The 16013-nt window shown below is 45.5% G+C and overlaps 1 protein-coding gene across 3 annotated transcripts in view; it reads left to right on the plus strand.

Moving 5' to 3' along the window:
* The window catches only part of Pip5k1b (phosphatidylinositol-4-phosphate 5-kinase type 1 beta), a 253618-nt gene extending 244544 nt beyond the window's left edge, over nt 1-9074 (plus strand). For all 3 annotated transcript variants that reach the window (XM_041660767.1, XM_041660768.1, XM_041660769.1), the window contains one exon: nt 8324-9074. In XM_041660767.1, coding sequence (XP_041516701.1) covers nt 8324-8326 — 3 coding nt within the window. In that variant the 3' untranslated portion in view covers nt 8327-9074. The remainder of the gene's footprint in view (nt 1-8323) is intronic.
* The last annotated feature ends 6939 nt before the right edge of the window (nt 9075-16013 follow it).

Here is a 16013-nt window from a genome sequence, read left to right on the forward strand (position 1 = left end):
GCCTGTATCTGTGGAAGTGCTTCTGCAAAATGGCTGAAGTGCAAAAATAGCTGCGTGTAAGGAAAAGAAACAGTTAAGCCATTTTTTTTTTAGCCACACCCGAATTGGAGATTAGTGCACTGACAGGCAGCCCGGGACAGCCTGATCATTCGGTGTGTTTGGGGCGGTTAATGGTCCTCTTTGATCATGGGAAGACAGGTGACAAAGGAGTGTGAATGATTGAATTAACAGCTGCCACGCCATCATGGATGAGGCAAGACAAACACTCACCAAATTAGGTCACAGGGGTCTTGGAAAATTCACAGGAGGTTTTGGCAAAAGAAGCTGCCTGTCTGAGTTTGAATCCTTAGGCTTGGGAAGAAATGACCCCTGCATAGCCGCACAGCCGTGTGGGCTGCCCCAGGGGGTGTTGATGGGAAACGGTGGCATTTCCACTGCCACTCTGGATGGAGCTGGAGTCCCAGCAACCCAGGTACTGTTCACATAGCCAGTGGTGTTTTGTGAGCGCTTAAATGGAGACCAGGCACACAGCTCCTCAGGTTGGAAGCACTGCACGAAAGCCCCTTCCCGTTTGTCCCAGGCTTGCACTGTGGGGAATTGACTCCTTAAGTGATCTGATTAAATGATGTTTTTAAGACTCAATGGAAGAGCTGGGGTAGGGGGTGCATGCAGACGTGGTGGCGCACACCTTTGATTCCAGCGCTCAGAAGGCAGAGGTAGGCAAGAGCTCTCTGAGTTCGAGACTAGCCTGGTCTACATAGCAAGTTCCAGGTTAGCCAAAGCTGTGTAATGACACCTTGACTCAAAAATTAAAATCAAATAAAAACAAAATAAAGGATGTCCTTGCATGTGGGCCTGCACACTCACAGGTGACGACTGTTCTTGAGATAGGATGATGTATGATTCAGGTAAGAAGCAACCAGTCTGTCTAGATTAGGTGGGCAATCACAGGAATTTTTTTTTTTTTTAACAGATAGCATTTAACTGCTGTGCTAAATTAGAATCAGAGCTGCAGTTACAGAGATGCATGGGTTTTCCAGCTCCACTAGGCTAAGTTTCAATGCCTCTTTGCAGGGCTGTGGCAAAGGGGTCTCTTTGAAACATCCTGGCCGCAGTGGCCTTACAGCCCAGTTTGGCTCCTACCTTTGAAACTAGCTCTGCTCTTGTATTCACATGAGACCATCCATGGGTGGCCCAGCTGTTTTCCTTTTCTTTGCCTCTCTCATTGTCCCTGTCCTTCTGGCTGTTGCTTCTCTTTTTCAGTCTGTTCCTGTCCCCTGCCTGGTCTTAGGAAGCCAGTGTTTACTTGACTCCTAAAGTTCTCCAACTGTTGAGAATGAAATGTCTGAGGGGACTTTGTTGACTCCCCAAGGGAGGCTTTATCCGCTCTGAGGAGTGGATGGGGGGTGAAATAGGGGGAAGGGGAGAAGGGGAAATGGGGTTGGTATATAAAATGAAAACAAAATTTTTAAATAAAAAAAGAAGCTATATCTGAGAGGAAGCCACCGCTTCTGGTATGAACTTGATATCTTCCAGGCTCAGAACCTGAAAATGGCAGAATCATGCCAAGCTAGACCTTGTGAGCATTCCATGTCACACCCTTGGGCCTGGTGAACTCAACTTCATTCATACAGATTTCCTCCCGGGTCTCTGGAGTGTAAGAGGAGGGTGCTTAAGGTCCATCCCTATAATAAAAAACAGGGGCTGGAGAGATGGTTCAGTGATTAAGAGCACTGGCTACTCTTCTAAATGGTGAGGGTTCAATTCCCATCACCCACATGACTGTTGCTCCAGTTCTACGGGATCTGGCGCCCTCTTCTGGCACCAGGCATGCACGTCATGCACAGATAGGCATGCAGGCAAATATGTATACATGTAAGTTAATAAAATATATTTTTAAAATATAAACAAAGCTGATTGCACATGGAAATGCACAAGGAGGGGTCTGGTGGGGGGATCCTGAGGGCCTGGCTTCCTCTCATTGTATCTGCCTATATTAATCTTCTGATGTAAGGAGTTGCCACAAAGTGGGTGGCTTAAGCAGCACAAATATGTCATCTCCTAGAGGTCAGGGGTCTGAATTAAAACTTCCCACAGTGCCTTGGTCCCGATGAAGGTGCCAAAGGGAAATGCCTGCCTGTGCTTGCAGCCTCTGATAGCTTCACATGTTTCCTGGCAGGGTTTTTCTGTTTTGTTTTGTTTTTTATGATTTTTCAAGACAGAGTTTCTCTGTGTAGCCTTTGCTATCCTGGAACTCGCTCTGTAGACCATGCTGGTCTCTAACTCAGAGATCTGCCTGCCTCTGCCTCCCAAGTGCTGGGATTAAAGGCATGTACCATCACCACCCAGCATGTTTCCTGGCATTCTTTTTTTTTTTTTTTTTTTTTTTGGATTTTTTTTCGAGACAGGGTTTCTCCATAGCTTTTGGTTCCTGTCCTGGAATTAGCTCTTGTAGACCAGGCTGGCCTCGAACTCACAGAGATCCCACCTGCCTCTGCCTCCCGAGTGCTGGGATTAAAGGCGTGCGCCACCACCGCCCGGCATTTCCTGGCATTTTTAAGCCTGCACAGTGCCCTCTTCCTCAGCTCCAGGGTCACCCTGCCTTCCTTGTAACCCTGTGTGGCTTCTCTTCTTCTTAGTCATTGGATTTAGGTCTACTTCAATCCAGTGTGACCTTAACCACTTACATATGAGAAGACCCTGGGTAAGGTGACTTTCTAAGGTCACGAGTAGACAAGAATTTTCAGGGCCTTCCATTCAGCCTGATACACAGACCTTCTATCTAGCCTCTTTTCCTTGGCTAATAGCTAGGAGGTTGGGTGGATGTTTCCAAGTTATTTTGGATTCCTCACAAAAAGGTGTTGGACAAATGACTCTGTAAAAAGACTTGTCTTAGGATGTGCAGTGTGTGTTTCAATAAATTCCCTGGGGGTGGACCCCAGCATTGGTATTGTTGAAAGCTCCCTGTATCCAGGGAGCTCATTTCCAGGGTCCTTCAGCTCTGAGCGACCTGTCATTCTCCTGTGCCAGTATAAAGGAGAGCTGTGACACTCCTAAGGACCCACTTCCTCAGACCTAATTAGCATCAAATGCACTCTAATTCAGAAAGCAAACCCTATGAATGACAGCAAACCCTCTGCTGCCACCTACTGGTAAAAAGGCAGCTCTGCCCGTGGAGGATAGGGAATGACTGAAGGTTGAGGGAGTAGGAGCTCAATGTATAACTGCTGCACTTGCACGTATCCTTCCAGCACGGTGCATGCTAGTTCAGCAGGCAGCAGAGTCTTCGGGCATCAAAGGAAGCTCGCACCAGAGACCCAGCATCTGCCACCTTTCAAGTTGGCCTGGAGGCGACCATTAGAACTATGCACCCCAGAGAGGAGAGGCTCATCCCTCCACCCCATCCAAGCATGCCTTCTCATCCATCAAGACCAGTTCCCCTTGAGTCTCTTTGAAAGCCACCCCTTGGCGCTTTAATTCAGCATGGAAAATGCTGCTTCTGCAGCGCAGACATCAACTGTAACAAAGTATCAACAAACACCCAGTGCTAAAGGCTCTTCTTATTATCTCTAAACGACCCTGGTTTATAGGCTGCTGAAATGACAGCAGTACTCACTCTGGCACCAGAAGTCCCCTGTAGGATTATCAGGATGCTTAAATCATTGATGCCCCACAGCATCTCTCCGCCCTTTGGAAACGAATTAATGAAGCAGCAATCGGTGTTAAAATATTGCTGCTGAACTAACAGTTTTGAAATGAGAGACCTTGATCTCAGTCTGTCTTCTGAGATGCGGGACATGATGGCAGCTTCTCTGCCGTCTACCTGCTGCAGGAACAGGGCTCTTTGATGGAGCACTGGAGGTTGGCAGGAAGCCTGACAAGCCACAAGGTTTGACTAACACTCAGGAATTCCATCAGTGGCATTCTACCAGATTAGACCCAAATGGATGTCTTCATCCAAAATGTGCACATCCTTACAGTACAGCGGCAATATCCCCACCTTCTGCACCAGTGCTTCTCAGATGAGGTCTGCAGGCCCTGGTCCTTGGAGAAGAATAACTGACCTTCTGGGCATGAATCCTAATAGTTAAAGAAAGGGGGGCTTGTTTGGGGCATTGTTTTCAGCCCATAGTTGCTTGACTTTGTTGAATTGGGTCCCTGTGTAACAGTCCATCATAAGAATGTGTGTGTCAGGGTCCCTCACCTCATGGTTCAGGGTCCCCATATCCTTTTCAAGGCCCCATGATGTTATCACCTCAAAGACAGCTCTTACCTCAAAGAGAATAAAAGATAGTTTATTCTAGAGTCATATATGGGAGAGCTAGAGACCCCAAATTCCATGTTTCAATGTGGAAGCAATTCCCCGAGGTTTCTATAGTAACAAAAAAATGTTATGAATTGAGACACTTTTAAAATGCATTGAAGTAACATCAGAGAGGTGAGTCACAGCCAAACAGAGAAATTTCTCTATCTGCATCTGATGCTGTCTGATGACAATCTTAGCTTTGGGGTTTGGTGGAAGCTCTTGGTTTGCCACCACATGCCAGCAGGTTATCTGGTAGTACCAGGATGTTAGTTTAAGAGGGAATTATATAAGGAATGGCTGTGTAGACTAACGATACTCTGAGATGAGCTGTAATTAGTCTCTGGACTTGCATCCTTCCTACCTCTTCACATCTCTAACAGTTCTATTGAGTCTTTGCTGGTAGAGTTTGTCTCATTTACAACTTCCTCCTGCTAGACCTCAGAGCTACACTGCCCCAACAGAACCACCATCTGGAGCACAGAGGAGGCAGAAACAGGCAGAGCTCTGAGCTGGAGATTAGCCTGGTCTACATAGTGAGAGCCTGTCTCAAAATATACATACATATGTACATTCATATATACATTCATACATACATACATACATACATACCATAGTCCTTCCAGCTGTGAAGTTTTATATATGTGAGATTCTATTCCATTGCCCTGTTGTGTCCTGATTTCTACAGCACTAATGTATGTATATATTATGCCTAGAAAAATGGTAAGCCTTTGGGTTCCTGCTACTGTTAAAATCCAACACAAAGAGAAACCCAACTATACTTCAGCCCCAGGTGATCATGCCTCATGAAATAACATCTAGTGACAAAAGTATACAAGTAAAATAAAGTGGGGGCTGGAGAGATGGCTCAGAGGTTAAGAGCATTGCCTGCTCTACCAAACGTCCTGAGTTCAATTCCCAGCAACCACATGGTGGCTCGCAACCATCTATAATGAGGTCTGGTGCCCTCTTCTGGCCTGCAGGCATAGACACAGACAGAATATTGTATACATAATAAATAAATAAATAATAAATACTTTTTAAAAATGTACCAAGTATAAATTTTAACATAATTCCTTTATAGATTCTTTGAGAATTTTACATCATGCATCCCAATTCTGCTTATCTCTCAGTGCCCCCATATCTACCCTTCACCCTTGCAACATCCCCCCAAAAGAAAAACTTTTAAAATAAAACAAAATAAAAAACCAACAACAACAGCAAAAACCTCTTCACTTCTCCATCGTTCCTGCCTCTCTAACACACTTCAGTCATCTTAGTGACACTGGCGGCCATGGTGTGTCTCACAGTGTCGTCTCTTGTCCAGACAATGTTACTTGCAAATGTTCATTGCAATGATTCGTTGGTCTGGTTCAAGACCTCTGCTTGCTTGCTTGCTTGCTTTTTCGAGACAGGATTTCTCTGTAGCTTTGGAGCCTGTCCTGGAACTTGCTCTGTAGACTGCTGGCCTCAGACTCACAGAGATCCACTTATCTCTGCTTCCCAAGTGCTGGGTTAAAGGCATGTGCCACCACTGCCCAGCGGCCTCTGGTTTCTAATACACCATGATCATTGAACCCTTGCCAAAACTGGATATCCAGAGTCCACCCTGAGTCACAGAGACTCTTTTTATCCTATGTTCCTGTATCCCCTCTAAATGATGACAAACATCTGTAACCCACCAAATGACCAAAAACCACCTACCCCACCTCTTGGGAATGTGGGCATTGTGTTCTCTCAACTGCTTCCTGTTGTCTGGGGGCGGCAGCATCTTTAGTAGACCCTCTACTAAACTGAGACGTTGTTCAAGTCCTGGGAAAACTAATTGTACCATTGTTGTCAGTCTCAGAGATGTTCCCATAAATAGGGATCAGTATATATGTCACCTGTCTTGTGGGTTCTCTTGATTTATTTCTTTATGTCTGTAGTCAAGATTTTCAGAATGTCTCCTTGCCCCCCACATCAAACCTGATCTCTATTAACCTTGAAGGAGTCTATAGCCTTTCATTTCTTGTGGAAACAAAAGCATAACCTCTCCCCCAACACAATACATTTTGTGATTTCCATTTTCAAGTTAAGGCATCCCTAAAGTATCTAGGCTCGTTTAATTCAGCAGTCCCTTTTGCAATCCAATGTTTCTCAGCAGCTTTCATTCCCTCATCAAGACCCGGTCTAGTTTAGGCTCATAAGAGGGAAAAATGACTGGGAGGTGTTGGTGCATGAGCTTAATCCTAGCACTTGAAAGGCAGAGATAGTGAGTTCAAGGCCAGCCTGGTCTACAAAGCAAATTCCAGAACAGCTAGAGCTGTCATATAGAGAAACTCTGTCTCACAAAAACAAAAGAAAGAAAGAAAGAAAGAAAGAAAGAAAGAAAGAAAGGGAAAGAGAAAGAAAAGGTAGGAGGAGAAAATGAACTATAGAGCCAAACAGTGAGGGCTACAGACAGCTCAATGTTAGAGTACTTGCTTAGCATGCTTGAGTCCTTAGGTTCGAGTCCCAGTCCCAGAAAAAGAAAAGAAGTAAGTGTATAAAACTTACAGTAGGGACAGACTATGTGATGAATATTGATTATTTATTGCCAAATGGTATTTCCCTTGACATGCTTTTCCCTCCCAAAAAGTTACATTTCAAACTCTTTATTCCAAGTTGGGTTTTTGTTTTATTTTGTTTTGTTTTGTTCGTTTCCTTTGAAGGTATTGCATAGTACCATGGCTATGACCTTGGCTCTACCCTCTCTACTGTATTCTTTGTTTTGATTCTGAGGCTCAAACTCAAGGCCTCACAAATGTTAAGCATATACTTCGATCACAAAGTTACATCCCCAGTCCTAATTTTGTTTCTTTATGTATACACATATAACATGTGTTGCTTCTATAATCAGCATATGAGCTTGCAAAATGGAGTAATGCAAGAGCCTCTAGGGAAGAAAATGTCACTTGCAAGTCTAAAAGCAAAGATATGGGGAAGTAGTAAAATAGTTCCCGCAGTGAGTGTGCAACAGTGACAGACAAGATAGTGTGTGTGTGTGTGTGTGTGTGTGTGTGTGTGAGAGAGAGAGAGAGAGAGAGAGAGAGAGAGAGAGAGAGAGATTGAGGAGGATTACTTGAGCCTGGATTTCACTGCCAACCTGGTAGCACAGTAAAACCCGGAGGAAGGAGGCTCCAGGAAGGAAGAAAAGTCAATCCCTCACAGCTGCCCTGTGAGAAGGGTTAGTTATTCCTCTCCTCTCATCCAAGTACTAACTGGGCCCGACTCTGCTTAGCTTCCAAGGTCAGACAGACTTAGGTGTCTTCAAGGTGGTATGGTCATCGACTGTTATTCCTATTCTACAGAAGAAACAGGACATAAAGGCCGGCAGACATGCATATGCTATATGACCTAAATAACTACTGAAATGGAATCCCCGCATGTGCCGGTACACCCTTCACGGACGCACGGCTGCCTCTGCTTCCTTTGCTCACTCTGTCTCATTGTTTTGTTTTGCTTTCAGTCAGCCTTTCACAGAGCCCAGGCTGGCCTCAAATTCACTAGATAGCTGAGGATGACCTTGGATTGACCTTGCCTGGCTCTGCTTTTAAACAGTTAACATTTCAGGCTAGACGTCTGATGGCTTGTTTTACTGCTGGCCATGAGGATATTGATTGGAAATGTGCATAGCATTCATGAGTACAGGACTGCGTTCAAGTGGTTGTGCTGCTTGGCTTTAGGTCTCACATACCGCACATCCTCTTTATGCCCTGTGCCCTGAGAAGGCCAAGTGGGTCTTAATATTACTTCATTCTAAGGCCCCAGCATCACTGCTGTGATGTAACTGGGGCTTGATCTTGATGAACTTTGGATAATTAACATGTCACAGGCTCCCAAAGAAGCATACTAAGAAAATCCAAAACCGAATGCATGCTTTTCCAGGTGCAAGTTACCAGGAGAAATAACAACATAAGGTCCCATTGAGAGGCAGGGGTTACAAACTGATGTTAAAAGAATCTCACATCTGCTTCTTTCCTTCTATTCTTCCTCCAGTAAGTGAAAGTCATAACCACCTAAGCACATGGATGGGACCTGATCACAGCTGTGGGGGAGAATCTTCCCCACTTCAGAATTCTCCTGAGGAACTGAACTGAGCCCCGGCACCCACAGAAAGACTCGTCTGGACCTTGGAGCTCATGAGATGCCGAGGGAGCCTTGGTCCGTGGCTGATCGCAGGTGGATGTGAGAACCCCACACTGTTCTGTGGCTGCTGCTGCTTGCTGACTGTGAAGAACTGCATGAACTATATTTAAGCTGCTTTTCTAGACCATTGCCAATCACCTCTCTGGACGGGGAAGTGCTATTTTCCTAGCGGCTTTTGCTTTGTTCCATTCTGCATGCACATAATGACGACACGTAAGCAACATGTGAAATCTGCTTCCGTGGTTTTTATTAAAATCCACCCATGCAAAATGATAATTAAGATATAAATCCTCTATCTTTGTTTGAGAAAATTCTAATCATAGCCCATGTCATTGAAAGGTTCAGTCTGTTTCCTTTAAAGATCAGTATAATAGGTCTGTCTTTACTTTATAGAAAGCTAGCTTCTATAAAGATTTTTTTCACTGTTTACTAGTGAAATGAGAAAAGCAAAGCTATTTATAAAAGGCCTTATGTCATGTATATACATTGTCTTTGAAATATTTGTGATTTAGTTTATTGCTTGTAAAAGAGAAATTATATAATTTATTTAGTAAATACTATTGTAAACTATAGTTTTATTGAAAGAAATAAAATATTTTGTTCTCAATTGTGGTCATACATTGATTTCGATGAGTTACAGTCTCCATCTGTGTGTGTGTGTGTGCTCGCGCATGTGTGTGTGTGCGTATTTGTGTGCATGTGTGTGTGTGTGTGTGTTGGGGGTTTGGGTGATCAAACCTAGAGAGAGCTCTGTATATGCTAGGCAAGGGCTCTACCACTAAACTATAACCTCAGCCCAGATTAATTGATTGATTAATAGAACAAAAAAGTAAATCTTTTTACAGGAAATCCACCCTAGTGTAGTAGTTTAAGAGTGGCCTCCATAGACTCATATATTTAAACTCCTAGAGAGTGCCACTATCTGAAAGGATTAGGAGGTGTGGCCTTGTTGGGAGAAGTGTGTCACTGGGGGTGGGCTTTGAGATTTAAAAGCCCAAGCCAGGCCCAGTGGCTCTCTCTTCCTGCTGCCTGCGAATCTGAATGTAGAACTCTCAGCTCCTTCTCCAGCACCATGTCACCATGTCTTGTCTAATCCCTCTGAAACTGTAAGCCAGCCCCAATTAAATGCCTTCCTTTATAAAAGTTTCCATGCTCACGGCATCTCTTCACATTAATAGAACATTGACCTGGCATAGATCTTCTGGAATCCTTAGTCAACTGAAGCTGATGACAGGTGGCAATGGAATAATAAAACTCCTAGTTCTAAGACAAGATCTACCTAATAGTAGATTCTGCTCAACTAATCCAGTGGATGTTCAGCAGAGACTTACATAGGTGGGTGGAGCTCTGTGAGTTCGAGGCCAACCATCATGCCCTGCTGTCACTTTTGTCATTTGAGGCACCCCAAATTGGCCTCATCCTTGCTATGTAGCCAAGGATGGCATTGTAGATTGGGACTGCTGAGATCAATGGCACTTGCCCCTATGCCCAGCTAGAGGCAGCTTTTGGAGAAAGAAAAATCATTTCAAGAATGGTAAGATGACAGCTAGTGGTTGTGGTAGATGTTGAGCTAGTGGTTGAGAAAAACCCCAAAGCATTAGACCACACACAGTGTGCTGCCCATTACAGCGCCTGCTCCTCCCTTTTAGAGTTTGAAGGTTTTTCCCACATTCTCTGTCTGTTTGACGAAGTCCAGGTCACGAGGGACCTCAGTCTTCCTTGCAAACTGGCTTCTTTCATGCTAATCTCAGTATTTCCGTGGCTAGTTTGGATTCTCCTCATAGAGCATATAGAGCAGCCAGGTAGCTTAACAAGGGATTGCCCCAGGAGGAGATGCTACAGATAATGTGAATCTGAAAGGGCATCTGCAGCCACTGAAAGTTTAACAGCAGAAGTCTTCCACCATCGCCATAACAACTACACTTCCTGGTGAAGCGTGAGGGCCCGAGAGAAACACCAGAGCACTCCTGTTTTCCTTGAGGGGACCCACCCAGGCCACTTAGCCTCTGATTGAGCCTTTATACCTGCCAATTGACACTCAAAGAAGCTCCAGCTACCAGAATAGACTCATGTGGGAAGGTCACATGTCTGTTGATTTCATTGGTTAATAAAGAAACTGCCTTGGCCCATTTGATAGGCCAGCCCTTAGGTGGGTGGAGTAGACAGAACAGAATGCTGGGAAGAAGGGAAGTGAGGTCAGATCTGCCATGGAGCCAGATGCGATGAAGCTCCAGCCCAAGATGGATGTACACTAGAATCTTCCTGGTAAGCCATCACCTCATGGTGCTACACAGATTATTAGATATGGGTTAAAGCAAGATATGAGAGTTAGCCAGTAAGAGACTAGAGCTAATGGGCCAAGCAGTGTTTAAATTAATACAATTTGTGTGTTGTTATTTCAGGGCATAAGCTAGCCAGGCGGCCAGGAATGCAGCCTACTGCTCTCACTACAATAGACCCCATAAACCAGAGGTCATAAAGCATGCGCAGAAAACCCAAGGGTTCTCAGCCTTCGATACACAGCGGGCCACATTTGGGATGATGAAGCAATCCTGACGATTGGACCTGCCTCCAGACAGACATGTGACTTGGTTACAGGACTCATAAAAGCTCCCCAGGTAATTCCAAGCAGTGAAGGCAAGGTTTAGAGCCATGAACAGACAGTAAACACATTTGCTGTGGATTTGACATTGTTTTGTGGCTGTCAATTGGCCTTTTTTGTTGTGTCCTTTTTCTTTTGTTTTGTTTTAATTGAAGGTCCCTTATTGGTCCTGCTTCCATGAGTGGCCAGAATCAAGGCATTGGGGAGGGCAGAAGGTGAGGCAAGGAAGGTCATTTCCATAATGTTCCATTGCCATACAGAACAAAACAGACAAGTTCAGAGTCGCCACTGCTGTTAAAAGTGGGCAGCACGGGTTAGGGAGAGATGGGGCATAGGGGTGTCATTAAAAATAATACAGGCTCCCCCTAAACTAGATGCCTGGGGAGGGCCTCAGTCTGCGTCAACCTAAGAGCAAATCAGAACATCAAAAGCTATTTAGAACCTGGTTTTGTTGGCACATGCCTTTAACCCCAGAACTCGGGAGGCTTGAACTCTATAAGTCTGGTCTACAGAGTTGCAGGACAGCCAGGGCTACATGGAGAAACCCTGATCTGAAAAACCAAAGTGGGGGGAGCACTGTTAAGAAGGCCACAACTATCAGGAATGGATAAAGGGATGAGAAAGAGTCCGGGGAGGGGGGCATTTGTCAACTGGGGTAAAGGGATTGCCCACTCCCTGCTGGGAACCCGTAGCCCCTCCTATCTAGCAGAAAAGCAGCAGCCTGCAACACCCAAGAACAGGTCTGGGGATGCTCCATGCTCCAGGCAGGGGCTGAGGGCAGCTCACAAAAGGCTTGCCCTCCAGGGAGATGACAACTGTCACCTAGTTTTTCTGGCAGGGTTCAGGGGTCCTTGTCCTCCTCTTAGCAGTATGCTTATAATTCATGCTCGATCCCTGTCAACTCCTTGATGGCATTCTTGGAGCTGGCGTTCTGATCTTAAGGGGTGTGCCAGAGTGCCCTGTAGCTGGTAGAGCAGAGGGCTAAGGAGAGGGAGGCCTCAACTCAATTGTCTCAAAATCAGCTCTCCAAGACGAAAGAGAAGCAGACAAACAGCAAGTTAAGAAGGAAACAGTCAATGGTATCCAACAGGCAGTTCCAGAAACCAGGACAAGCAAGATATCTGAGCAGTTACCATAAGAAACTGTGGGGTATAGAGCAAAACCTGGCCAGTGAGACAGCAAAATGTTCACCTTGGAGTTTTTACAAGGAAAACAGAGTGTTGTCACCCTTCAGCCCAAGAGCTCCAGTTGGCATAGCCAAGCTTAGTTCTGCTTGAAACACCCCGTCCTCGCCTTCGAGCCCCCAAACATTGGTGTTTTCCTCATGAGTCTCATAGTCCACCCAAAGAAACTCAGGACGGATGATTAACTGTGGTCCCTATTAGTATGCCAAAGTTGATGCTGGCCCCTAGGGGCCTTGGCATAAGCCACCTTTCTGGGGTGACTTCTGCCTGGCTCCTAGCCACGGCAGATTCATACGTCCAGGGTAGGAGTGTGAGGATTAGAATTATTAGGCAAAAGGAATAGAAATATAGGAGAAATAAGAGACAGAAACATAGAATAGTATCAGGAGGGACATCCAATGAATACTGAAAGTCGACCGTGTTTAATTTCCATTTGCTTAAATACCCCAACCTAAAAGGTAGGAATAAGACAAAAAAAAAAAAACTGCATTCACATTATACATGGAATGACCAGTTGAAGGATTGAGGGCTACATTCTTAGTTAAACATTCTATTGCCAGAACGAGACAAGTAATGCTCACACCCTAGACCAAAACATTCTGTAGGCAAACCAATCCCTGGGTAGAATCCATAGCTATCTCCCTAAGGGAGTAGGAACCTAGTTGGATCCGTAGACTTTTGTTTGAGGTAAAAACAGATCTACTTCCTTGCCAAAAACAGAACAATCCTTACCATTTCTTGTTGGTACGCAGGGCTGTGAGAACATTGCATTCACAGGAGCATTTTTGTGTTTATGCCAGATTGTTTTTTGTTTAAAGAATGTTATAGCAACAAATAAAATACATTTTGGAACAGATCTACTTCTTAAGACCTGAAATACCAGGTCTGGATATTAGCCACACCTGTTGACAATAACCTTGAGAGAGGGGAACTCTCTGATCCGTTATTTGAGCTGTTGACAATAACCTTGAAGGAACAGAAGTAAGTTCCAACTCTCTGACCTTTAGTCAAGGTAGAATGGACCCGTTCCTGTCAGTGCCTCCTCTCAGCTCTTCCCGCCCTGCCCCTGCCCTAACCTTCTCCAACTCACTTTCCCTAGCTTCTCTTTCCTTGTACAGCCCTGCTGTTTCAACCACGTGCTCTCTTGGTTCCCTTGACTCTCTGTTTCTTGGCTCCCCCTTCCCTCTCTCACTCCCCCCTCCTCTCTTTCCTCTCACGGTCAAATTCCATCTAGACTCTTCTAGATGCCTCTGGCTGTCTCCCTTGTATCTACAATGCAAACCTCCTCAACTGTAACTTGTAGGGATTGTGTCCTCATTTCCTTTAGTCCCCTCTACCCACTGTGCTCTTCCTCAGCCCACCCTTGCCTAACCACCTTCTGATCACTTGGACCTCAAGGACGTGTGCCTTCATCACCCCTCAAACGGAGAGAGAGCCACTCCTCTGATTAACCTCGTCATACACTTCCACGACTCTGTAAGAGCTTTTAAATTATCTCCTTCCCACACGAGACTAGAAACTTCATAGAAGGTGTTGATTAGCAGCCTTATTCACCGTCTCGTCAGCAGCCACAGGGCCTGGATCTGTAGGATGGACAGGCAGCTGGATGCAGTGGGGGGCGGGGGAGGTGGAAAGGGAAGCATGGGTGAGGCAAAGGAATGGAGATTAAAACCAGAAAGCAGATGGCGCCTGCAGTTTGAAGACATCTAAGGAAGAAAACTTCAGATGACTATGAGGTCCGGAGTACAGATAGAGGTAGCATATGTGGTCCGGCCTGAAAGACAATTTGTGGTGAAAATTTCATCCAGAGATTTCACCTCATCAGTGGTTCACAGGAAAGAAGAAAGTGTGATCTGTATCTCAACTGAACATCTAAGAAAAGGGATCCTCTTTTAAATCCTGTCCCAGGTGCTCTTCCAACATCACCGTTACTAAAACAAACAGCTAGGTCCTCTGCCTTTCTCTGGCGTCAAGGAACCATTAGCCCTTGCGTTAACTCAGTAAGCTGTCAGTCGGAGCTGCAGCCGTTGGCGCAAGAAGACCCATGCCCAAGCTTGTTCACGTGTTTGTTGGAAGGTCCATTTCCTCCGGAACCTTGGCCGACTATCTCAGCCCCTACTGCACAGCCCTCATCTTCACAGCATGGAATCCAGCAGGCCCCACACTTGCTGGCTTGGAAAAGGAAGTGGGAAGTGGTGTAGCCGCATCCAGCAGAGAAACGGCTGCCATTCAGTGATTACCAAGGCTAAGGGAAAGGCAAGCAGCCCTGCCCCCAGCTATGGTCAATTCCTACCTGGAGGATGAATGCCCACTTCCGGCTGCAGAGCCCTGGATTCTCAGTGATCTGCCCCAGCCTGAAGTCTGTGGCCACCAAGGAGAGGAGATCTGGAGTGCTAGCCTCTGCTCTCACAGGTAGAAAACTGTGCCCCTTAAATGACTTGATGATTTCTTGTGTGCCGTTCCTTCCATCTGCATGCAAAGCCCCGAGGCAGTCTCTCTGTTTGACAGGGAGGAAACTGAAACTCAGAGAAGCATATGCCTATAGTCCGAGCTCTCAGGAGCTGGAGGCAAGAGAATGGGAATTCCAAGCCAGCCTGGGCTTCCTAGCAAGACCCTGATTGAAAAAAAATAAATATGGGCGGTGGTGGCGCACGCCTTTAATCCCAGCACTGGAGGCAGAGGCAGGCGGATCTCTGTGAGTTCGAGACCAGCCTGGTCTACAGAGCTAGTTCCAGGACAGGCTCCAAAGCCACAGAGAAACCCTGTCTCGAAAAACCAAAAAAATAAAAAAATAAAAATAAAAATAAATAAATATAAATAAGACCTAAGTTTGAAGGAATTTGGACAATGTTATGGAAATTATCTAAAACTGTAAATAAAGAGAAGATGACTGTACGTCTTTAGTTCAAAGCTACACTATAACAGCGATAATGAAGGGGACCGGTTTTGCCCCAGACACTACAAAGGGTCTGGATTCGGTTGACTAGAGCAAGTGTCTAGAATGGATGCTTCTGCCATCTAGTGGTTAGAATCTAGCATTGCTGCAACTCTGCCCCAAGGAAGTCAAAAGGGCTACTATTGAGAAAGCCTATTCAAGGGCCGTGTGACCATGTTTGACTTATTACCGACTATTAGTTAGGTCTCTAGCATATCAACATGTAGAACGTTGGTTTCACGCTTTAGTCTTCTGTCTTGGGAGCTAACCCCCAGCCGTACAAAGTGTGTAGAGTCTTCAGCAATAGGTTCTAGTGGACAACCAAGAGCAAAGACAATATTGTCTGTATTGTTGCGAGGGAACCTTTTGGACCTCTCTACACAACAGCTTATGGGGAGATACACTACACCTGGCTTCTTGTTCTTTTTGCGGTGCTTGCAATCAAACCCAGAGCTTTGTGTACCCCAACCCCACGCCCTCTGGATTTGGGTCTCATCCTTGTGCCCTCCTGGAGCCTAACCTCACACCTCTAAAGGCCTTTGGTGTAAATACACTTTTGTTCAGGATACACTGAAGCTTAGGGTTTTCTGGGAAGAATTTGGAGGCACAGTTCAGCCCAGTATACCTTTCTGATTCATTTTAACACCTGTTGGGCAGGTAGGCCTGAGCTGTATAAAAAGCAGACTAAACAAGTCATATGGAGCAAGCGAGGAAGCAGCGCTCCCCATCCCGCCCCCTTTGGGTTCCTGCTTCAGTTCCTGCCCTGACTTCCCTTGGGTATCCATGAGAAGTGTGTTTCTCTCCTGCTGAAGGCCATGC

The sequence above is a fragment of the Microtus oregoni genome, unplaced genomic scaffold, assembly GCF_018167655.1.
Source record: "Microtus oregoni isolate MIOR12 unplaced genomic scaffold, Mior012 000012F_ref0000307, whole genome shotgun sequence".
Taxonomy (NCBI): domain Eukaryota; kingdom Metazoa; phylum Chordata; class Mammalia; order Rodentia; family Cricetidae; genus Microtus; species Microtus oregoni.